The following is a 25,091-nucleotide window of genomic DNA, read 5'->3' as shown; positions in this document are numbered from 1 at the left end:
TCCGGTCACGGCAGTAGGCGTCCCCGTTACACGACATATACACATATAACCACAAGAGGAAACCACAGGTCCCACAAGCAGAGTCACAATGGAGAAGACTTCTTGGCTCCACAATTATTGTCTGGAAGCAAAACAATGACCCACTCAGCAGGGACGTAATGTAGCAAAAATATCCACAAAGTAACAAAAAACAGCAAAAAATCCACACAGTAACAAAAAACAGCAAAAAATCCACACAGTAACAAAAAACAGCAAAATATCCACAAAGTAGAAATCTGCAAAATATCCACAAAGAAAGTAAAAAAAAAAAAAAACCTGCAAAATATATGTTGTGATAGTGGCCTGCTCTGAATGTCCTCTTTAAGCCGGGCATGAGACCCCCCCCCAGCTTGTCCATGCTGTACAAAGTGTGCAATCATTATTTATTTCTTTATTTTACTGATCACACAAAGTAATCACATACACAAGACGGCAAGATCTGGTCTTGCTTCTCCTCTCCTGTTGCTGTAGAAACCTATAAGCGCGTAATTAGGGTTTTATGTCATTTCCTTAGTGGAAGAAAAATAAATATTGTATGTAGAAAAAAAAGTGCAGAGTAAGAATGCTTTCAAAAATATTTATGGCTTTTTTTTTTTTTTTTTTTTTAAATGACTGAACAAAAGAGAAATCTAAAGCCGATCAATATTTGGTGACCGCCCTTTGCTTTCATCAATTCTTGTGGGTATTTGTCACTTGCAGACAGTTTTTGAAGGAACTCGGCAGGAGGTTGTTCCAAACATCTTGGAGAACTGACCACAGATCTGTGGATGTCGCTTGTATAAATCCTTCTGTGTCTTCATTAGTGTTGAGCATTCCGACCCTGAAATATCGGGTATCGGCCGATATTCGCGGTATCGTAATTCCGATACTTAATTCCGATACTTTTACAATATCGAATACCGGAATCGGAAGTTCCCATAATGCCTGCGCTCTGCAGTGTCTCTGAAGGATGGCAAGCTGGATGGCAGCGCTCAGCTGCGATCCAGCCTGTCATCAGAATGCCATCCCAGCGTGAGAGAATTCTCCTGATTGTTTAAAAGCCGGCGGGCGGTAAAAAGCCGCCCGCTTTTAAACCATCACACAGCCCCATACTGCTTCCCCGCAGCCTCCCACCCCGATCCTCCGCTCCCCTCGCCACCTCCCATCCCGATCGTAAGTTAGGACCAGGCGGGGAGCGCAGCACCAAGGAGCGGGGAGCGCAGCACCAAGGAGCGGGGAGCGAAGGACCCGGGCGGGGAAGCCGGCTTTCCCGTTCTGTGCTGCGCTTTCCCGCCGGTTATTTCAAATGAACAGCTGAGGTATCAGGTGATGCCGATCAGCTGTTCATTTGAAGTCGCTGCGGTGCCCTCAGAGGGTTCATGTGAGTTCATGCTTGACTGCATTGCATGAACTCACATGAACTTTCCCACGGTCGCACAGGTCAGCCTCACCTCCCAGACCATCAGCCTGTCATGATTAGTGTGTGCGGGTGTGTGCGCGGTGTCTGTGCGATGTCTGCGAGTGTGCGCGGTGTCTGTGCGATGTCTGCGAGTGTGCGCGGTGTCTGTGCGATGTCTGCGAATGTGTATGGGGTGTCTGTGCGATGTCTGCGAGTGTGTGCGGTGTCTGTGCGATGTGTGCGCGGTGTCTGTGCGATGTCTGCGAGTGTGTGTGGGTGTGCGCGATGTCTGGGGGGTGTGTGCGTGCAGGCAGACATAGGCCAATGTGACACTACTACTCCCATCGGCCTATGTCTGTCCCCCGTCCACTCGTGCCAGCAGGATCAGCTCGATGGGAGCAGTAGTTCCCATCAGCCTGATCCTGCTATTTAAATTGCCCTACTGTGTCCCCAATAAATGTTAAATACATGTCATTGGTGGCCAGTGGTTACCTACAATAAATTAGTTCATACATTACCTGTCCCCGCCGATCGCCACCTAAAATAAAGTAAAAAATAAAAAACGACACCTATACTCACCTAGACACCTAATTCCCTGAAGCCATCGATCTCCTGTAATAAAATATAAAGTAATAAACCACAACCTTATCCTTACCCCTCCGTAGTAGTCCACGAGTGTCCCACGATGATCTCCAGTTTAGAGCAGCCACATAGAATGTGACCGCTCTGAACCGCCGCCGCTAGAATGATGGGGCCGTAAAGCAGCCCCGTCATTGCATAAGCGGGTTCGCCGGAGTTCAGGCAGCGCTGCTCCGGTCAGCTCCTTTACGGCCCTGCTGTATCGTGAGAAATTCCCACGGTACAGCAGTGCCGTAAAGGAGGTCTCCGGAGCAGCGCTGACTGAATGCACTCCGGTGACCTCAGTCAGTGGCTCCCGCTGCCGGGAGCGGACGTGTTCCCGGCAGTGTGAGCTTACAGCAGCCATGCACAGCTGTCACCATCTCCAGATGTGACAGCTGTGCATGGGAGATCAGCGCAGGAACGTGGACAGGTAACTATTTTTTTTTAGTAAACTAAGAATTAAATAAAATGGTGTGTTTTATTTCAAATAAATTATTTTTTTCTGGGTGTAGTGTGTTTTTCTTTTTAACACTTTGTAGGTTAGTAATGGGGGTGTCTTATAGACGTCCATCATTACTAACCTGGGCTTCATGGCAGCTGGCGCTGACATGAACCCCAACCCTATTAACCCCTGCCACCGCACCAGGGCAGCGTGGAAGAGCGAGGCTAAGTGCCAGAATTGGCGCATCCTATGAATGCGCCATTTCTGGGGCGGCTGACGGCTGGTGTTTCTAGCCTGGGAGGGGGCCAATATTCATGGCACCCTTCCTGGGCTATTAATATCAGCCCCCAGCTGTCTGCCTAGCCTTTGCTAGCTATTAAAATAGGGGGGACCCCACGTCATTTTTTGGGGGGGGGGGGGGGTGTCTCATTTTAATAGCTAGTAAAGGCTAGGTATTCAGCTGGGGGCTGATATTAGTAGCCTGGGAAGCTCCGTGGGTATTACCCCCTTCCCAGGCTTCAAACATCTTCCCCAGCCGTCAGCTTAACCTCCGCTAGAGACTAAAATTATGGGGGATCCCACGCCAATTTTTTTTTAAATAAATCCTTTATTTTAACACTAAATGACATTTGAGGAGTTAATAAAGATGCAGTCCCTAAATTATTATTTATTTTTTAATTAATTTTTCCCAAAAATTTTGACGTGGGCTTTGCCATATTTTTGTATGCCAGCCAGATACAGCATCCAGCTTCTATGAACGCGCCATTTTACGGGGTGGCTGCAGACTGCAATTTGCACCGGGGGGGGGGGGGGGGGGGGCAGAAAGCTTGGGCCTCCCTGCGCTGCAGATTCCAGCTCCCAGCTGCCTAGTTGTATCTGGCTGGACACAAAAATAGGGAGAAGCCCCACGTCTTTTTTTTTAAAATTATTTCATGAAATTCATGAAATAATTAAGAAAAAAAGGGCTTCCCTATATTGTTGTGTCCGGCCAGGTACAAATAGGCAGCTGGTGGTTGGGGGCAGCCCGTTCCTGTCTGCTGTACCTGACTGGACACAAATATAGGACGCAGCCCCACATCAATTTTTTTTTAATTATTTCAGGAAATTTATGATGCCGTCACAGAGAGACAATGTGGAGCGCAAGCATGCCTGCGCTTCTCAGTGTCTGCGGGATGACAGGCTGGATGGCAGCGTTCTGCTGCGGTCCAGCCTGTCATCTCGATGTAGCAGAGCTGAAGCTGTCGTGGGAACCATGGAAAGGTAAGGATGAGGTTGCTTTATTATTTTTCTTTTATTGCAGGAGATCGTTGGCTTCAGCTGGAATGGGCGTGGTGGTAAGTATGGTTTAATTTAGAACAATAAAGGATTGTGTCTTTATTTCAATTAAAGGACTTTATTCTGGGTGTTTGTGTTTTCTTTTAACTTTGACTATGGGGTTAGTAATGGGGGTGTCTTATAGACGCCTCTCCATTACTAACCTGGGCTTGATGTCAGCTGGCATTATAAGCTGACATCAACCCCAGCCCTATTACCCCTCTGCCACCGCTACAGGGCAGTGGGAAGAGCGAGGCTAAGTGCCAGAATTGGCACATCCTATGGATGCGCCATTTCTGGGGCGGCTAACGGCTGGGAACCCCACGCCATTTTTTTTTAATAAATCCTTTACACTAAATGACAAGTACAGTAATCAACACTGTCGCTGTACTTCTTATATATGTGACTGACATGTTTCTATCTATCTAATCTATGTGTGATGCTCTATTCTTTCTGTTCTAAATTGTCGGGTACCGGTGTATGCCGCTGCTGAATTGCCGGCTTTTCACGTTTCACTGTGAGCACTGTTCCCATCGATTTGGGCAACCACCTCCCCCAATACATTCTACATTATTGTTAGTTGTTTTCCTTCATGTAGAATTAACCTACAAGGAAAGAAAGGGTTTATTTTCATTCCGATATTTGTGTCCCATTGACTTGCATTGGTTTCTGGTATCGGAATCGGCGATATCCGATACTTTTTCGGTATCGGCCCGATCCAATCCGATACGATATTTCGTGATATCGGAAGGTATCGCTCAACACTAGTCTTCATATAATCCCAGACAGACTGGATGATATTGGGAGCCAGATCATAACTTCCAGGACTCTGTCTTGTTTTTTTATTATTTAGAGATACTTCATGACCTCGGCTGTATGGTTGGGGTCCGTCCAAGTGCCGGACTGAGATGTCACCGCTGTTGGGTTAATAGAGTCCTCACTTTTTTTCTCCCTAGGATTTTGATTGCTGCATCTGTATATACAGTATAAGAAATGTAGTCGTCATAGGTTGTTTGGGGAATGGAAGGATCAATTCTTGCGTATTAAGACCCTTCCCTCCAGATTTATTGCCCCTCCGCTGAGACTGATTTGTTGCTTAAATAAGCGTTTCCGACAATTACTGTGAAAATCGGAGTCACACAAGGAGCACGGGATCCGGCGACTGTTCCTGTGTATTAAAAATAATAGCTTGTGATTTGTCACATTAATCAGTTGAACAACTCCTTTAATTGCCGCTGTGGAGGTTACGGGGGAGCGTGCGTGGCGGTGTATTTTGAGGACGTCGGCAGGCTTGTGTCTCATTGTTTCTCACAGTCTAGTTATAATGGAGCGAAGCTCTAACCAACTAAAAAAGCGGAAGACTCAGGGTTCATTAAAAGTGCAGCCAGGCAAGTGCCGGTCACGGTTTGGTTATTTGTGCAAGTTTTATAAATGTTTTCTGCTCAGCGACTTATAGGGAAAGTTGTGTGATACAAATGTCTCCGTTCTCATCACTTTCAATTTCCTGGATGCAGTGGAAGTCACACCACCGCAGGGACTACCGGGCGTACGGGGATGCCATGCCACCGCAGGGACTAACGGGCGCACGGGGATGCCATGCCACCGCAGGGACTACCGGGTACATGGGGATGCCATGCCACTGCAGGGACCACTGGGCGCACGGGGATGCCATGCCACTGCAGGGACCACTGGGCGCACGGGGATGCCATGCCACTGCAGGGACCACTGGGCGCACGGGGATGCCATGCCACTGCAGGGACTACCGGGCGTACGGGGATGCCATGCCACTGCAGGGACCACTGGGCGCACGGGGATGCCATGCCACTGCAGGGACCACTGGGCGCACGGGGATGCCATGCCACTGCAGGGACTACCGGGCGTACGGGGATGCCATGCCACCGCAGGGACTACTGGGCGCACGGGGATGCCATGCCACCGCAGGGACTACTGGGCGCACGGGGATGCCATGCCACCGCAGGGACTACCGGGTACATGGGGATGCCATGCCACTGCAGGGACCACTGGGCGCACAGGGATGCCATGCCACCGCAGGGACTACCAGGCGCACGGGGATGCCATGCCACTGCAGGGACCACTGGGCGCACAGGGATGCCATGCCACCGCAGGGATTACTGGGGATGCCATGTCACCGCAAGGATTATTGGGGGCGCACGGGGATGCCATGACACCGCAGGGACTACTGGGCACACGGGGATGCCGTGCCACCGCAGGGATTACTGGGGGTGCACGGGGATGCCATGCAACCGCAGGTATTACTGGGGGCGCACGGGGATGCCATGCCACCGCAGGGACCATTGGGCGCACGGGGATGCCATGCCACCCCAGGGATTACTGGGGGCGCACAGGGATGCCATCTCAGGGATTACTGGGGGCGCACAGGGATGCCATGCCTCCGCAGGGACCATTGGGCACACGGGGATGCCATGCCACCGCAACGATTACTGGGGGCACACGGGGATGCCATGCCACCGCAGAGATTACTGGGGGCACACGGGGATGCCATGACACCACAGGGACTACTGGGCGCACGGGGATGCCATGCCACCGCAGGGACTACCGGGCATATGGGGATTCTATGCCACGCCCCCACAGGGACTACCGGGCGCACAATGATGTCGTGCTATTGCATTGACCACTGAGTGCATGGTGAAGCAACCACAGGGGCCACTAAGCTCACAGTGATGCCGCGGCACCGCAGGGAACACCGGATGCTCGGTGATGTCCAGGGTTGCCAAATGTACAAGTATAACACAGAAAATGTCATAATTTAGCGCCTTCTCCACCTCTCCTTTTGCTCTTGTTGTTGGATGTGAAGCTTTCCTGGCATCTGCCACGTCTGCTCCCTGCTGGAGTGGGCTCCTCCAGTGCTTCTGTGTCAGGAGACCTGGTCTCCCTTTCATACATCGTCCTCCATTGACTTCGCTCAGACTTACAGATGGAGCTAATCACTTGTAGATTTTCTGTGTAGAATATGAACCAAAAAAAACCTGCAATAAAAGTGCAACCTAATCCCTGCGACTGTTACACAATGGCCGGCGCACGCAGCGACACGCTCGCCATGATGTCACCGACTAGTGAATAATGCCGCTTCCATCACTTTAATTACACAGATTGCCAGCTGCCGGATCCGCAGTGACGGCACATCGGCTCCACTTCTAACAGATGCCCGCGGTCGGCTCTTACTTACATTAATGGCTTCTTTTCCTCCTTCCTCTAGTTGATTATTTTGCTTGTTGAGTAAATGATGGGACGAGTCCGAACAACCAGCGGAAACGTAAAACGTAAAGTCAGGTAGTTTACATGCGGACAACGCCCAGCACGGATTGTGCTCTAATCCTGGAAAGCCCGAGACTGAAGGATGTCCGACAGGTAGAAACCTCCAGTAAATCCTGCTCAGTCCTCATACAGCGTCACACATTGAAAGTGAAAATGCAAAAGTTCTAAAAAGTTTGCAAAAGTTTCTGTAACTTGTAAACACTATATGACTGCCTGGTTATAGAGTTATTAAGAAACTTGACATATTTTTGGTTTGTTCTTGTTTTGTAGGTGCCATGCCAGCTCCTGAGCAGACTCCCATGATGGAAGAGGGGCTGCAAAAAGCCCCCCAGGATGCTTCCTCCAACACAGGCGTGGAGCCAGAGTCCACAGCCACAAACATTTTGGCATCTGTAAAAGAACAGGTGAGTGTTTTTTGTTGATCTTTTCGTATGTGAAAAGTAAACTTTAGGGATAGAGTTAATGTTCTTGTTTCCTCCTGCCCGGTGACGTCATGGCCGTGGGTGGGGACGCTCTTTTTAGAATACATCCTCGGGTCACGGATCGGATCTGTCAGACTAAACTGCTATGTCACTGTAAGGGCATGTTCACACGGAGTTGTTTTTGTTTTGTTTTTTTGCTGCGTTTTGGGAGCAGAAAGTCTCCAAAAACCTTGTTAGTGCCAAATAATTGGGCATCTCTTATCCTTCCCTCTCGTATCTTTTGTAGGCCTGTTTGGCTCTGTAGGGTGACATCACTCTTTGGCAGTTTGTTTTTATGGATTTTTACCCCATAACTCATGTATGATAGGTCCTGCTGTGATATATTGATCGCTACGCGCCTGATCATGAATGAGGAGTCGATGTGCCGAATGATGGTGGAACAACACGCACAACTGCTCATCTGAGCGAGGAGATGGGATCACCGGCCTTTACACTGAGCCATTCAGATGTGCTAGTGGGGGTCTCCTGCAGTCCTCTCTTGATAATGGGGGTCTCCTGCAGTCCGCATGGACGGGAGCTGATACGTGAGGCGGGCGGAGGAGCGGACTTGTGTCTTACGAGTATCTGGAGGAGTTTCTATGGGCCAACGTCAGCACTGACCCGGCTCGTCACAAATGAGGGCCTCTCGTCCTGCTGAATGACCTATTATGTTGTAGGGCTCTTTCTGTTCTACATTTTTTCTTTTTCTGCCTGCCATGAAGATAGAACAAGAAATCTCAGCCTAGGCTTCCCCCTTCCGAGCATCCAGTCATCCGGGCATCCACTACCATACCACTGGTGACTTGACGCTTCTTGCCACCATACCCACTGACGTACGTCTATAAATAATATCCACATACGAGAAATGCAGGCATTAGGGGGAACATTTCAGAAGGTTTTTGCCTGCTAAAGCTCCACTACTACCTGATGGTTCTCCTACCGCAGTCTCCAAAAGTGGAGGCCTATCCGTTCGTGGCTTTGGAGGTACTGTAGAGTGAAGCTGTCCACGCCTTATACCTATCTTATTTGGATTGATTGATCCCACTGAGAACAGGGAACATCATCATAATCCCTGACCTTAAGAACGTTAATAAAGCCATATGTGGTGCGAATATTGTGTGAGCAGCTGGTCTTGACTCTGCAGCATCTCCACCTCCTTGCCTGAGTAGACCTAACTAGCATCTGGTTTGAGTGGTGCATTAAATGTTTCTTAGAAAAATGCACCCCAAAATAAGATGGTACCCCACCCCCCCTCAGATCCATGACCAACTCGTCACGGGTGCTGCGTCCTCATTGTTTTGGCTGCAGCGGTGATGTGAGCTGTCAACAGCATGTCAATACTGAGGCTGGAGCAGCGGCGGAGAGCTGGTGCTGGATCTGAGGAGGGGGAAGTAATATCTAATTTTCTTGGTTTACAATACTGGAAACATTTGGGGTTGACTTTTCTAAAAGGGTAAAACCCCCTAACTTCATTTTTTTTAGCAACATGACACTTGGACTACAAAGAAAACCTTTGGATCCTACAGGAAGAGAACAATAAGGTGGTGGTGCTGTGGGGTCAAAAACCTTCTGACTGGTTCCCTTTAAAATTTTTGCAAGATCGACATGATATATTATCCGGAGCATTTCGCTACACTCTTCAAGGGGCCAATTTTTTTTCCTTATGTAGAAGAAACCTACATCTATTATTGTGATCCTCTGTTTCTCCTTAGTAACAGACTACAAACGTGAAAGCTGACAATGTTGGTTCCTGGTCCGTTCTTGAGCCCAGGGCTTTAATGTGACCACAAAACCTGGAATTACTCATGTTTCTACTGAAGAGAACTTGGATGATATCATAGAATACAATGGTGATCTGGTGGCTGTAACTCATTAATATATGGCTTTTGTTACAGCCACCTGACACTGAGGTGAGGAGCTATCGGCAAAAGGTGAATTTGGAAATGATTTCATGTCCCGATTGTTCCAGAAAGGACCTAATCCCATCTGTGTACATCAGTTGCCTGGAGTAAGAGGAGGTTTCCTATATGTCCCACTTAAGGGACATTTATAGGGTAGAAATGGGGGAAAACGCCCAGTCCATACTCTGCGATAGTGTGCATCTGCTATGAGTAGTGAATGGTTTCTCCAACCCCTGACTTTGTGTGTAGGGAAATTTGAGTTGTAGTTATTGGCACTTCCGTGGTACAAATGGCTCTTCTTGTTCTTTCGATAATTTATACCAGCCCATTGTGACTGGGAATCTTTGCCGAGTTGCACCTGATCCAATAAAGTCTCGACTGTCCCCGCTCCTTACAGCGGAGTCCGAGCTTCTGAAGGAGCAGATTCTCCCCGGACCCCATTGTGCTTTGTAGCTGCAGAATGATCTGCAGAATTCTGGATTTGTTTTAGCCCCCAGCACTAAGAAAACAAACCGAGCCTTCTGCCAAGTCCGAGTCTGGTGGTGGAAAAACTGTGGTTTGCTGGTATTCTTGGTTTTTCTCCCACACAATGGTTTTAGTATCACTGCTATGAAAAGCTCGACTGTTCCTATAGAGAAACTGAGCGCGGAGTGAAGAAGTGAGCGCTGTAACTGTAGGGAAGAGCTGCTGCGTTACATCATCAGTGCAGAAATAATGGCCACATACATGCTCTGGGTACAGCTCGGATTAAACACTTAAAGGGGGGGTTTCTTTAGAAAAAATGTTGTTTTTTTGTTGTCAGTAGTTTATAGACTAAAACATCAATGTACATTTTACCCAAAAATATACCTATAAAGAGAAAAATCAGAGAAAATGAAAATTTTGCAGTCTCTTAATCTTTGCCAGATATATATATAATATATTATAACTAATGAATGATTTCCCATTGGGTACATGAGATTAGCATCAATAGTGCCATCAGTCATTGTACAGGATGGGGAGGAGGTGAGCTGTGACATCACCTATTGTGAATGGTGGTTCCTGTGATAACACCTCTATATTTAGTAGATATCCGTCATTGTACAGGAGGAGGAGGAGATGAGCTGTGATATCGCCTATTGTGATGGCCTTTCCTTAGAATTTATGATCAATATCAGATGTATTGGAGTCCGATACCCAGAACCACCACTAAGCAACTGTTATCAACTGCGGCGGCAGTGGTCTTGCGTGGTGGTGCTCCCCTCCTCTTTTGGCGCCGTGATGTTCAGCTCCATTCACTGTTTACACCCGGTGGAGCTGATGACACCTGATGGGTGGGGGCTTCGGACGTCTGATGCCCACCATTGTTGAATTGATGATCTATGTTGAGGCCAGAAGAACTGTCAGGACAAGCTCCTATGTTGCAATCAAAGTTGTTAGATTTTCAGCATCTTGTCGCTATTTTTGCAGCACCCCCAATTTGATCGTAACGTGTGAATTCTGCTTTACAAAATATCTGCCATTTATTATTCAGTGTAAATACAAACTATTGTGGAATGTGTGCAAGGGTCTTATCAAAAGTGGAAAAAATCTGCAGCAAAATACTCAGAGGCAAAAAGTTACGCAGCACATTTCGTAGCAGACATGCTGCTTTATAAAGTGAAATCCGCAGCATACATTGACGCGCTGCAGGTTTCGTGTCCGCAGCGATGATCCGTTTCTGTTGCAGATTTTCTCTGTAGTGTCCTGACGAAATTTATTAAAAGCAAAAACTTAATGTTTTTCAAGATCTATGCTTGCTTTCGTCAGTGGGATCCTTCATGGTTTGCTGGTCGTGGGATGGACTTGAGTGGTGTGTGTGATACCCCTCAAAAAAGACTATTCCTGTATTTGGATCCCTGGAGCATTTATCGTACTAGTGTGTTTTATGGTGGTGGTGATCTCCAACTACAAGTCTCAGCATGCTCTGACAGCATTAGAATTTGTGGGTAGTAAAGTTACGACGGTCATACGTTCGGTTACATCACTCCGTGGTAAGGAAATTTTTTAACATTTGAGATCCGGTTGGTTGGATGAGCGTTCCCCTCGGGCTTCCTGCAGGACGGCGCCGGGGTGATGTATCCACACTGCGACATTTTTAGTTTCCAATTAAACACCAAACTGCAGGACTGGGCATGTGGCGGGGGTCAGGCTCCTCTTATATTTGGATTTGTGCTCGCCTGAACTTACAAAGTCTAATCCTTGGCGGGTTCGGTTCAGTTATTTTATATATTCATAGTAGAAAGGAAATTGTCAATTTTAAAATGTGTTGTCCAGGGAAATCAGGTCGTTATCTATCTCCAGGATAGGGGGTAACTTACCGATAGTGGGGGTCCGACTGCTGGAATAACTAACGATCCACAGAATGGGGGATTTTAAGCCACAACCAGGCGCACTTTTATCCGGCGTAGCAGGTTGGACGCCCGACATCATTCATTCTCTATGGAGCTGCTGGAAAAGCCAAGCGCAGCACTCTGCAGCTCTATAGGGAATGAGTGGAGCGGCGGTGTAGTGTGTGTCTACTGCCGTAAAAGTGCCCTGTTCTGATCGGTGCCGGTCCCAGCAATCTGACCCCCACCAATCACTGATAACTTGTTTTCACCAGACATAGGATGAACTCGATGCACTTATGTCTACTTTTAACTTTAAAAACTATGAAATACTTTTTCTGTTGTTTAACTTTTTTTTTAAATTTTATTGCCTTAGTTTGTTGAGCGTTATCGATTATTCTTCTGATTAGTTACATTGCTATATAATATCTGTAAGTTGCCAAGCTCAAAAATTAATACTGTATATACTCTAGTATAAGCCGACTTTTTCAGCCCATTTTTTAGGCTGAAAAAGCCCCCCTCGGCTTATACTCACGTATATACATAGTCCTGTGGTGGATAGTGGGGGTTGTGGAGGAGCGGGGCACAGGCAGTAGCCGCTGCTTTAGCTACCACGTGTGCCCGCTGCTAAAGGGATATGAATTTTCATCCTTCTCCACACCCATGGGAGTGGAAAGGGGTGAATATTCATTTTTTTTTAATAGCGTACGCACCGTGTCAGCAGCTCCGCAGCTCCCGCTGCGGCTCAGTGATCCTCTGTGCCCGCTACTAAAGAGAATGCATATTCGCCCATGGGAGTGGAGAAGGGTGAATATGCATTCTCTTTAGTAGCGGGCACAGATGATCACTGAGCCGCAGCGGGAGCTGCGGCGCTGCTGACACTGTGCGCACGCCATTAAATAACAGGGATATTCACTCTTCTTCACGCACATAGTCCCGGTGTGGAGAGGAGTGAATATCCCCGCAGCTCACCTCGGAGTCTGAGGGCACATGGCAGTGACCTCATGCGCTGCTGAGATACGGAGGCGAGCTGCTGCTGGCAGAACAGGAGCAGCGCTGGAGCAGAGGGGAGGAAGGAAGGTGAGTATGAGTGTTTATTTTTTTAATGTGTGCAGTGATGGGAGGCAATGCAAACCAGGATAGGGGGGCCTTACATACCAGGATTGGGATGATAGGGCAATGAATATCAGGATTGGGGATGAGGGGTGCCATACATACCAGGACTCGGGATGAGGGGTTCCATACATAACCAGGATTGGGGATGAGGGGTGCCATGCTTACCAGGATTGGGGATGAGGGGTGCCATGCTTACCAGGATTGGGGATGAGGGGTGCCATACATACCAGAATGGGGAAATTTACCAGTAGCTGCGGCATTTCCCACCCAAGGCTTATACTCGAGTCAATAAGTTTTCCAAGTCTTTTGTGGTAAAATTAGGTGCCTCGGCTTATATTCGGGTTGGCTTATACTCGAGTATATTCAGTAAATAAGTTGCCGACCATTTTTTTTTTCCACCAATGTTGAGGATTCCCTTGTAATAAGTTTCTACATCATGTATTTTGGTCATTTTTTAGGGGGCACTAGAGTTCTAGTCCTCTAGGCCTCTGAGAGGCAATTTGAATATTTAATTTCCCAGAGGAGCATGCATGGCCTATAGGTCTCTTCACTCTGCCAGGCCTGGCTTGTCACTCTCCACAAGGAGAAGCGTTTCCCCTTAGATCCCGGTCATTTATTTATTTATTTTTAAATAATTCTATATTTTTCGCGCTGTGGCCCTGTTCTGTATTTTTCCCCCTGCTCACAGCGTTCTGCAAGGTATTTGGTAATGAACACAGCAGTGATTTAGCAGAAAGCTGCGGCTTTATGAGCGGCTCCTAAATGGGACAATAAACACTAAGAATAAAAAAGGTATTTCAATAAAGCTGCTGAGACGTCTACGTGCTGCAAATGGGAAGTGTTTGGGAAGAACTCAGAGATCCCCGGCTTACTGTGTGATGGAGGCCGCCACGTTCGAGACAGATACGGAATTACTATATTTCATATCTGCATATTAGGGGCTTAATAGAAAATTTTAGGCAGGCGTGATAAGACCACGCCAGTGACGTCTGTCCTTTTGGACCAGTTTGGCCTCTTGCATATGACCGTATAGAAGATGTGACACAAAGATCTTCAGTATAGCTCCATATTAAACCCATCCGCCATTTTTTTGTACCTTAATTTTTTATTTTAACTTTTTAGATTTTTTCACCCACTCAATCGGTTAGAGAAGAACTTGTGAAAAAGCAATGAATTTTTCGATTTATTTATTTTTTAAAATCTTTTGAGAAGGAACCTGTAGAAAACATATATAACAAGAGGAGAAAGTGGTCCAAAAAAACCTTCCGTCCTCCAGAAACCCTTCTACTCTACACCGCGGAGGACGACTCTTGCTGACAAGGTTTTTTTTTACTAAAGTTTACTTTTAAAGGGCAGCTAAACTTTTAAAACTTTTTCCTTTTTATGTTACAGTTCATGTTTAGTCATATTGATCTTTGGTGGACCGCACTCCAATACCCTCGCTAATCGATTAGGCCAAGGAGCAGATCCATGTAGCATCCCATAGATTTTCTGTTTAACTCCTGTGTAAGCTGTACACTTCTCAGCACTTCTACCTGGTGATTTGAGCAGTATTTGGGGAAGGGCTCAGTACCTGGATCCCCACTGATCCACACTACTAAACTGGGGCTATAACATGAAAAAATAATGTTTTGCCACCCTTTAGTTATGCTCACACAATGTGGATACGCTTCGGATTTTTCAAGCGAAAAAATACCAATTATTACAACACCACGTGCATTAAAAGTCCATGAGGATTTTACATTGACAGCTTTTCGTTCTACGTTGCTGATTTTTAACTTTCACCGTTTGCAAATACATAGGGTAAAAACTGCAGCAAAATCTTTGACAAATCTGGATAGTACAGCTTTTGGAGCAGAAGCGCTAAGTTTTTGAAGTTTGGAGGAGGTTTTGGAGCGTTTCTACTTGAAAATTTCTGGGTGCACATAGTGTAAGGGTATGTGCACTCTGAATCTTTTTGCTGAGTTATTGGAGTGGAAACTTAAGTTTTCGAGTAAGATTTGGAGTGTACTCTCAGTTTCGGCTCCAAAAACTCCTCTAAAAACCTCCATAATGAGGGTGAGGATACCAGACGAAGGGGACTCCCACAGTAGCAGATAAAATCAAGTTACCAAAAAGGTACCAGAAAAATAAAATATAAAATGTATTTAAAAGCACAACGCGTTTCGGCTGTATTCAGCCTTCCTCAGGTGTTTGGCTAAAAACCTCCAGCCTAACTTGTTCCCAAAAAATTTTTGTGGATTTTTCTGCTCTGCTTTTGCTTGGATGAAGACGTAGGACATTCAGCTGCACAGAAAAACATTGAGTTGCAGTTTTGACTCTGTTACACTCAGTGAACCTGAGCAATGAGTCAGGCTGCTATGGAGAATTAAAAAGTCATTTGCCTCCAGGGGGGATAAGTTTCTTCGCTCACCTGAGGCCGGGATCACGCCAGCAAGGATTTCCAGAGTATTTATAAGTCGGAAGGGTACGGTGGAGCGGCAGACAGGACGACGTGCACATGTGAATTCCGCTTTCTGCCCTTATTGTGGATGTGTGCATAATTCAGCCGCACAGTTGTGTCGTTTGTTCCAGCCTCTCCTATCCTACAATTCTCATATTGTCCGCAAACCGTTGATGTCTTAGCATGGCGCCTTTCCCTATAATTACAGTGCAGTGAAAGGCAGAGAAGAGCTGTTTTAGGTACGCTCCTGTACAGACATGCCCACAAATCCTTTTTATCTTGGTGATTTCTGCAAAACTATATCCTCTGTACACAGCAGTCAGCCAGCCCTTCATCTGCTCTTCCTGGCAAATCACTAGTCTCACATGTCCCTGCAATCTCCCAGACCTACCTTCCCTGCGCCAAGATGGTAGCATATAAATGTTGATTAAATAACTGTACTGTGTGTATATAATCCAAGTAAAATATCTAGTACCGCCTTATCATAGACCCTTTCCATGATGTTAAAGACGGTCTGTCACCAGGTCCAGTTTTGCTCTTTTTTTATTCCCATCACTCCCCTGAATTTTCCATTTTTTTCCTTTTTTTAAATACGGCGTACGGTTCAGGAGATACGGGCTTTTTTATTTCATTCTATTTTTTTATGGACTTTACCAAAGGGGCGTTGCTCACAGTGTAATTATGCAAAACAGCCTAAAGACACACCCCCGAGGATCCTGTGACACAATAAAAAGTCCCATCTCTCTGGAACTACAGTTAGGTCCATATATATTTGGACAGAGACAACATTTTTCTAATTTTGGTTCTAGACATTACCACAATGAATTTTACACAAAACAATTCAGATGCAGTTGAAGATCAGACTTTCAGCTTTCATTTGAGGGTATCCACATTAAAATTGGATGGAGGGTTTAGGAGTTTCAGCTCCTTAACATGTGCCACCCTGTTTTTAAAGGGACCAAAAGTAATTGGACAGATTAAATAATTGTAAATAAAATGTTCATTTCTAGTACTTGGTTGAAAACCCTTTGTTGGCAATGACTGCCTGAAGTCTTGAACTCATGGACATCACCAGACGCTGTGTTTCCTCCTTTTTGCTCTGCCAGGCCTTCACCGCGGTGGTTTTCAGTTGCTGTTTGTTTGTGGGCCTTTCTGTCTGAAGTTTAGTCTTTAACAAGTGAAATGCTGCTCAATTGGGTTGAGATCAGGTGACTGACTTGGCCATTCAAGAATATTCCACTTCTTTGCTTTAATAAACTCCTGGGTTGGTTTGGCTTTATGTTTTGGGTCATTGTCCATCTGTAGTATGAAACAATGACCAATCAGTTTGGCTGCATTTGGCTGGATCTGAGCACACAGTATGGCTCTGAATACATCAGAAATCATTCGGCTGCTTCTGTCCTGTGTCACATCATTAATAAACACTAGTGACCCAGTGCCACTGGCAGCCATGCATGCCCAAGCCATCACACTGCCTCCGCCGTGTTTTACAGATGATGTGGTATGCTTTGGATCATGAGCTGTACCACGCCTTCGCCATACTTTTCTCTTTCCATCATTCTGGTAGAGGTTGATCTTGGTTTCATCTGTCCAAAGAATGTTCTTCCAGAACTGTGCTGGCTTTTTTAGAGGTTTTTTTTAGCAAAGTCCAGTCTAGCCTTTTTATTCTTGATGCTTATGAGTGGCTTGCACCGTGCAGTGAACCCTCTGTATTTACTTTCATGCAGTCTTCTCTTTATGGTAGATTTGGATATTGATACGCCTACCTCCTGGAGAGTGTTGTTCACTTGGTTGGCTGTTGTGAAGGGGTTTCTCTTCACCATGGAGATTATTCTGCGATCATCCACCACTGTTGTCTTCCGTGGGCGCCCAGGTCTTTTTGCATTGATGAGTTCACCAGTGCTTTCTTTCTTTCTCAGGATGTATCAAACTGTAGATTTTTCCACTCCTAATATTGTAGCAATTTCTCGGATGGGTTTTTTCTGTTTTTGCTGCTTAAGGATGGCTTGTTTCACCTGCATGGAGAGCTCCTTTGATTGCATGTTTACTTCACAGCAAAACCTTCCAAATGCAAGCACCACACCTCAAATCAACTCCAGGCCTTTTATCTGCTTAATTGAGAATGACCTAACGAAGGGATTGCCCACACCTGTCCAGGAAATAGCCTTGAAGTCAATTGTCCAATTACTTTTGGTCCCTTTAAAAACAGGGTGGCACATGTCAAGGAGCTGAAACTCCTAAACCCCTCATCCAATTTTAATGTGGATACCCTCAAATGAAAGCTGAAAGTCTGAACTTCAACTGCATCTGAATTGTTTTGTTTAAAATTCATTGTGGTAATGTCTAGAACCAAAACTAGAAAAATGTTGTCTCTGTCCAAATATATATGGACCTAACTGTATATGGCGGATTTTTAAAAAACAAAAACCAATGTTATCATATGAGGCGGGAATTAAGAGGAAAAAAAATTGGCCACTTTTTAACCCTTTTAACAGGTTTATACTTTAAATGAGTCAAATTGGCAAATGTTTGTACAAACGAGCAATATTACAATTTACCCTCTATTAAAAATCCTCTCTGTGAGACTTTTAACTGTATAGTATACAGCTTGTTTTTTTAGTTTACCATCTAACCGGTGTTCTCAGAGAGGCCAGATGCCTAGGCGAGGAGCATGCACCACTCGAAGTCTCTCTATACTTTGGAGGCCATATTCCTGGGAACGGCCAGATTTATTGTCCCTGCGCTTCTCCCGTGATACAGAGGCATGGCTTCCTGAGCTATCCGCTTGGAAGAGCGCTCAGCTCTAACCCTACTGAATGGTATTGAAGTATTTATTGAGCATACTTTCATCAGGGCAAAGGTCATTATGAAGGGAGGGTGAGGAGGTGAGCTGTAACATCAGCCATTGTGAATGGTGGATTCTGTATTATCCACTGTTGATAGAGATGTTGCCTTTCATTGTGATCATGTCTGTGATGATAATGAGTTACTGAAAAGTCATCTATGCAGACCAGGAAGTGAGTCTAGTTTTAGGCATAGTGGCCAGTGTGAGAACTGCAGGGTATAAATTCATCAATGGATTTCTCTAAAACAGCAGAATTGATTTCATCAAGGTAAGTATTTAATCAGCATTAAAGCACCTTTATATACCATACATGCCCTAGTTTGGGGTATAAAATCCTGATGACAGGTTCCCTTTAAACCCTTTATGACCCTTTGATAGTGTGTAATGTTTTTGCATGGGCATTATGTGAGTATTTCTGCACAGTGTGGTGAGATTATTTGGCCATTACATGCCTTAGCAGGCATTTTGTGGGACGGCAGGGGCATGCTTTGCTCAGGTTGTTATTTGGTACACCTCTTTTATCCTATTTCATATATCTTACAAACATGTATAGATGTTCAGAATCTGTTGAACAGTGGTTTGTTTCTACATTACAAACCTCCAAGGCTAGAGACATCTTTGCATCTTTTTTTTTTTGTATTGCATGCATTATGTAAGAAGAAAAGAAAATACATTTTAACCATTTTTGTTTCCACAACTTGGATATATTCAAGTATGTCCATACATTCCTTACTGCTGTGGATTCTTTAGAGTGAAAAATGGGTTGTAAAAGTTGCAATCTGCCGTGCAGCACAGGTCAATCCGCATTGCCTATTTTTTTTAGGATTATGTGAAGCATTTGGAGCCTTCCTTAAAATTTTCATTTCTTTTGCTGATTATTGGAAAATTTAGCAGCTTTTCTGACCATTGGAAAATTCCCTGCATATTCACTTTGTGGGAGCGTAGCATTACATTACATTGCAAGCTGCTTAATGCAGTTAGTAGTCAATCCTACCAGCCACCTCCCCTCTCTCCTCTCCTTAGCGTTCACCTAGGCTCAAATCTGATTTTATTTTAGTTGAATTTATTTGATGGGATCACATTTGAGTTTGAGTTTGGATGAGCATTCAAGAGAATAGAAAAAGGGGGCTAGAGACTAATCTGCCAAAGTCTGTCGTAATGGACACTCGAGGGCATGGAGCAGCTTGCAGTGTATTTTATGCAGAATCAAAATGGGTGAAGTAATTTTAATTAAACTCTTTTACAGGTTTTTTTTTTTTATGTAAAACATATATTACAATAAAAAAGATGCTAGTGTGTCCGTAGCCTTTAATTTTTTTAATTTGTCAGTATGAAAATGTGGAAAGCACATGGACTACTCATTTACTCTTTGTAACTCAATCCATGTCGCTAGTATTTGACCAGTTAGATATAAGTGATATCACCACATCTATATAATATGTGCCCGGGCACTGCAGGACAGAGCCACAGTGTGGCAGCGAGAAGGTGGCAGCTGCCGGCCTGTGCACACTGCGGCTTGTGGCCACCATGAGCACTGAGCACCGTCACCTGTGTCCTGCAAGGTGCGGTCCTGCAGACTTTGCCTGTATTACCTTATCGGGAGCAGTAACCTTTAGATTGGTGGCTTTGACTTGTAGCCTATCGCTCTGTTAACAGTGAATCATCACTTTATTCTCACTGAGGACCAGTTATCGCTGTGAGTAAATAGTCCTGTGCAAACGCTAATGGCCATTTGTGACGATAATGAGAATTTGGGTCTAGGCACATCCCAGGTAACCCAGGAGCCTAGAAATTTACTAGTGACTCCTCACTTTTTATATTATTTTATTCATTTGAAACTGTAAGCAATGGCAAGTAAATTGCTGATTAGACTCAATAATAACGCTGCTATGAAAATCTCTTTCTGCCTGGGATTACATATATGGGCTATTATTAGTATAGGACATCAATGTGCAGGCTCGGACTGGCCCACGGGGCAACAGGGGAATCCTCCGGCTGCTCCGGTGTCTAAAAGATGTCGTGTGCACATAGCGTTACTTTTTTTTTTTTTTTTATAAAAGCGCAGAAAAAAATGCTAAAACACCTCGCCGTATGAACGCAACGTGGATTTGCTATTGGAAGAGGAAGAGTTTTCTAAGTGTATTTGAAGCAGTTTTTGATGTGGGTTTTGGAGTGGATCCACATAAAGACCCTCAGAGGAAAAAACTCCATAGGAACAAATCTTTAAGCTTAAATCCATCAAATAGAGATTATTAAATTAATTTGCTGCCCAGTGGCCGCGGAATTAGTCTGTTGGGCCAGAGCCCTGCGATCGTCATCTCTCGCGTCTCTTCTGATTAGTAGACGTAGCGTGACAACATGCGTGATTGTGGCGACATGCGTGATTGTGGCGACTGGCGTGATTGTGTCGACTGGCGTGATTGTGTCGACTGGCGTGATTGTGACGACTGGCGTGATTGTGTCGACTGGCGTGATTGTGTCGACTGGCGTGATTGTGTCGACTGGCGTGATTGTGTCGACTGGCGTGATTGTGTCGACTGGCGTGATTGTGTCGACTGGCGTGATTGTGACGACTGGCGTGATTGTGGCGACTGGCGTGATTGTGGCGACATGCGTGATTGTGTCGACTGGCGTGATTGTGTCGACTGGCGTGATTGTGTCGACTGGCGTGATTGTGACGACTGGCGTGATTGTGACGACTGGCGTGATTGTGGCGGCATGCGTGACTGTGGCGACATGCGTGACTGTGGCGACATGCGTGACTGTGGCGGCATGCGTGGTTGTGGCGGCATGCGTGACTGTGGCGGCATGCGTGGTTGTGGCAGCATGCGTGATTGTGGCGACATGCGTGATGTTTCCACAATGATGAGTGCCTTGTGATGCCGGCAGGTAGGAGGTCCGCTGGGCTCCTGCGGATCGATTCGCTCATCTCTACCAACTAATTTTATCCTTTCCAGATAACTAGAGACGTTCTATTTAAAGTGGGTTTCCAGTTGTTTCAAATTTTCTGTCGCCCATAAGCAAGCAGAGGCATATAATAACAAACTGAGCTGGTACTTGGCCTCTCCAGCTCCAATGCTTCCATCTCTTTGCTCTGTGAATTGTTTACAGGCTGCAGCCAGTCACACCGCTGCAGCCAATCACATAACTCGGCAGCTTGTGTCCTCTCTGGCCACTGCTGCAGCTTGTAAACAATCACCAGAGCAGCGGCAAAGAGGAAGAGTTGGACCTGGGGAGTGCGAGTACCAGCTCAGTTTGTTGTTTTATACCTTTACTCTCCTGGAAAACCCCTTTAAGCAATATTTTTTTCTGCCTTCTTTAGATCCTCCTGGCTTACCAGACTTTTATATATTTTTTTTTATTCTTAACGTGCTTTCTTGGCAGCTGATATCACATTATTATGGCTTTATTAAGTGTAACCTTTTCTCCGCTTAATTCTATTTAATCTGTAGTCATTCAGCTCCATCATATTTTACTTAATTGTAAATCGGTTATTAAATTGCAGTTTGATTTTTACTGTTCGCACTCTATTTATTTTCTTTTTATTGAAATATTAAAGGTAATTTCAGGATATTCCTCGTGTGGGACGAGCCGTATTACTCAGTATCAGTATAGCGGTATTTTACAGTAGCGTTTTTTTTTTACCGTCCGGTGAACCACAGGTTGGCGACCACTGATCTAGTCTGGTCCCTCGCGGGTGTCACATCCAGCCCCCTATTCTTGGGGTAAGCTGCTAATATCAGATCGGTGGGGTCAGACTCTCGGCACGCCTGATGATCCGCTTATGACATGGACGCCTATTTCTTTAATTAATGTTTTGATTGATTTGTTATTTTCTGGAGTGAATGTGAGTTCTGCATTTTTTTTTCGCTCCTGCAATAATAAAGAAAAGACTTCAGTAATCTGGTCAGATCCGCGCTTTGTTTCTTGCCTTTTGATTTCCCTCCAGCCCACAAGTTGATGATAAAATTCATTTCATTTTTAGCATATTGTTATCATCCTGTGTCTTTTCATCATATTTCATTTATTACTTCAGGTCGCCTTGTTAAAGTGTAAATTGCCATATAATTTATTAAAAGGAAAGACATGAAAAATTCACTATAATATTTGTCTAATGAATATATCACAAATTTAAATGTGAACTGTACTTTTCCACAAATTTAGCATAAATCAATAGTACAGGTGAGTATAAGAAACTTTATAATATATCTTATCAGAGAAATCTGCTTCCTTCTCCACTTATGAGCCAGTTCTTCCCTTCCCACCTCCTAAACTCACCATCCACACTAAAAAAAAAAAAAAACAGCTCAAATTCAGCAAGATCCACTGCCAGCTCATTGTGGTGTCATGTAACACGTCTCATTTTACTATATGGAGACAGAAGATTGTGCTGATCTTTCTAATAAATTTATTTCACTCCAGAGCTGGATTCACATCTACACTGCTCAGGACTGCTGTATAATTTCTGATACACTGCTTCCGTCTATATGTTAACTAAGGATTGAAGAGCAGGAATTCCTCTCGGTGTGCTGTGTATGAGAGACATCATAGCCTCTTATCTCCACCCACCAGCTCAGAGTGGATTGCACTTTAATAGAGAGATTCTGCATTTTCACCAGTTTTCCCCCACTGCAGGCCTTAAGTCATATAATGGCCATAAAAATTGTTATTCCTCATTTACAAACTCAGGACAGCTTATTCTGAAAAATTATTTAATAGTATAGTCACCTTTTAATAACCTAGATTTTTCTATTTTTTTTCTTTAAAAATAAAATGTCTGCCCTTATTTACCCTAATTGTGAGCTGTGATAATTTTTTATTAGTACATTTGCATTATGTTGGACCCTGTCAGACTGTATAGGAAAGTTTGATGGATGGAATGGAGTTAATAGTTTATTCCTATATTATCAAGGGGAATAACTGAGGAACGCGATAAAGCACCCGAAGGCTGAATTCACACATACACCTGTCACGGTCCTAGTATATATACCTATGAGGTTGTTGGAGTTTGGGTGGGGAGACCCGCTTTTAGTTTTTAACTTAGTGCAATTTATATGGAATTTTTTCTGCTTTTTTTGCCATATTATTAAAAAAAGAAAAAAAAAAAAAGCCCCCTGAGGAAGCCCAATATAGGCGATACGCATGGAGATTCATATCATTTACCCTCCTTATCCTCTCCCCTGAACTGGTATTTATCCAATGTGTTAATTCTCATTTTTATTATTACTGCTAATGTGATATTTGTTGTGCTATATTTTCCATTATTATTTATATATTTTCTTGTATGTTTTGCATTTGTCAGCCACATGTTTGCCTTACAGTTCCAAGTGGTATTCTGCGGATATTTACTGATATCTCCCGTGAGGGAGTCTCTTGTCTCATTATTTGAGCTTAGACTGTTGGGGCAAGTGCACACGTTAAGTATTTGGCGCAGAAATTTCTGCACCTCTTGGCAGGAAAAACGTAGTGGCAAAAATGCACTTTTTTTTTTCTTGCTTTTTTGGTGCAGATTTTTCCCCACTCATTAGTATGGGTGAAATCTGCAGCACAAACGCTGAAAGAATTGACATTATGCAGATTTAAATCTGCAAGGAAGAAATAAGCAACGTGTGCACACAGACTATTCTCATTGTGGCACATTGGTTTTGTGCATGTTTTTAATTGGTTTTAATTTGTCTGTTTCTGGTAGGGTGTTTTGTTTTTTTTGCATTATTGCATAAAAATATTACATTTTGGGATCTGCCGGTCCAAGCACAGTGTTTGGGTTCTTTTTTTCTCCTTTTCACTATAAAAAAAAATTAACATGTCTCCTTCGTTCCCTTACCCTTGTGCACTCACATAGGCAGTAACACAACCCTGCGACCACTTGAGTTACTTATGCAATTGAGGCAAGAGCAGCGAATTCATCTTCTGGCAGAACAAGAGGGTGTTCACTGTGTGACCGCGCTCCATAGGCTCTGAGGAGGCTCTTCTAAATCCCGAGAATTGATTAAAAAGGCAAAGAAGAGTACAAGTACATGTTACGTTTAGAAATGGTTACATCGTAACACTGCCTGAGACGTGATTTAGAAAGAATAAGAAGCTCCAGCGAAAAAGGAAAAGCCGATTGTGCATCGGTCCCTCTCGCAGGTCTTCTCAGCAGCCAATCGCTATGAGAGAATCCTTCCTTCCCTATTACTGGTCAGAGAAGTGGTTTTTCTTTGCCAATATGTAATGATACAACCAGTTCAAAAATGTGACCCAGTGTTCTCTTATGTATCACTTCTTACAACTGTATCTGTCCTATCCAGGGATACTGTGTATTACCTATAGGCAATGACGTCTGCCCCTATAGAGCATCCCGGGGCTCCTGCTGAAAGGGAAGCCGCTTCTGTCCGGTGTCCCCGGCGGCCTCCGCTTCTGTCCGGTGTCGCCGGCGGCCTCCGCTTCTGTCCGGTGTCGCCGGCGGCCTCCGCTTCTGTCCGGTGTCGCCCTCGACCGCCACTTTTAACTTTATGGGAAAGGTTTTAACTGCCAGAAAATCTGAGCTGACATCAGATCGCACCTAAAGAACTTGCATTATGTATTTTTTATTCCTTTGGGGCCCAATGCTTCTTCGCTTCTGGTATACACTTGTAGCATAATATCTGGCAGTGATGGCGCTCGCCCCTTCTCTGGATATTCCCCGCTCTGTAGGTTTACACAGAGTAATCACTTGTAAGATTTCTACATTCTTGGGATTTACTGGAAGCAGCGTGCTTGTCCCATATTTCTTCACTGCTGATATCTTCAGAGATATTGTAGGCGTAGATCTGGCCGAGCTGGATGTGTCACGAGAGTGATCATCGCAGATCACCATTACTCATTAGGAAGCTTCTTACAGATCCCGATGGCTGGGACCGATCCT

At 44.9% G+C, this 25,091-nt stretch overlaps 1 protein-coding gene across 8 annotated transcripts in view; it reads left to right on the top strand.

Annotated features, from left to right (window-relative positions):
* Positions 1–25,091, top strand: part of PKP4 (plakophilin 4) — a 276,139-nt gene that overhangs the window by 73,557 nt on the left and 177,491 nt on the right. For 7 of the 8 annotated variants that reach the window (XM_073647131.1, XM_073647128.1, XM_073647130.1 and 4 more), the window contains exon 2: positions 7,362–7,495. In XM_073647131.1, coding sequence (XP_073503232.1) covers positions 7,367–7,495 — 129 coding nt within the window. In that variant the 5' untranslated portion in view covers positions 7,362–7,366. Of the gene's footprint in view, positions 1–7,359; positions 7,496–25,091 lie in introns of those variants that run through there. The other variant, XM_073647132.1, reaches the window with a different exon arrangement.

The sequence above is a fragment of the Phyllobates terribilis genome, unplaced genomic scaffold, assembly GCF_046119375.1.
Source record: "Phyllobates terribilis strain yellow unplaced genomic scaffold, ASM4611937v1 Scaffold_9__5_contigs__length_417890890, whole genome shotgun sequence".
In the NCBI taxonomy this organism is placed as follows: Eukaryota; Metazoa; Chordata; class Amphibia; order Anura; family Dendrobatidae; genus Phyllobates; species Phyllobates terribilis.
This window is presented reverse-complemented; position numbering and strand designations above follow the sequence as displayed.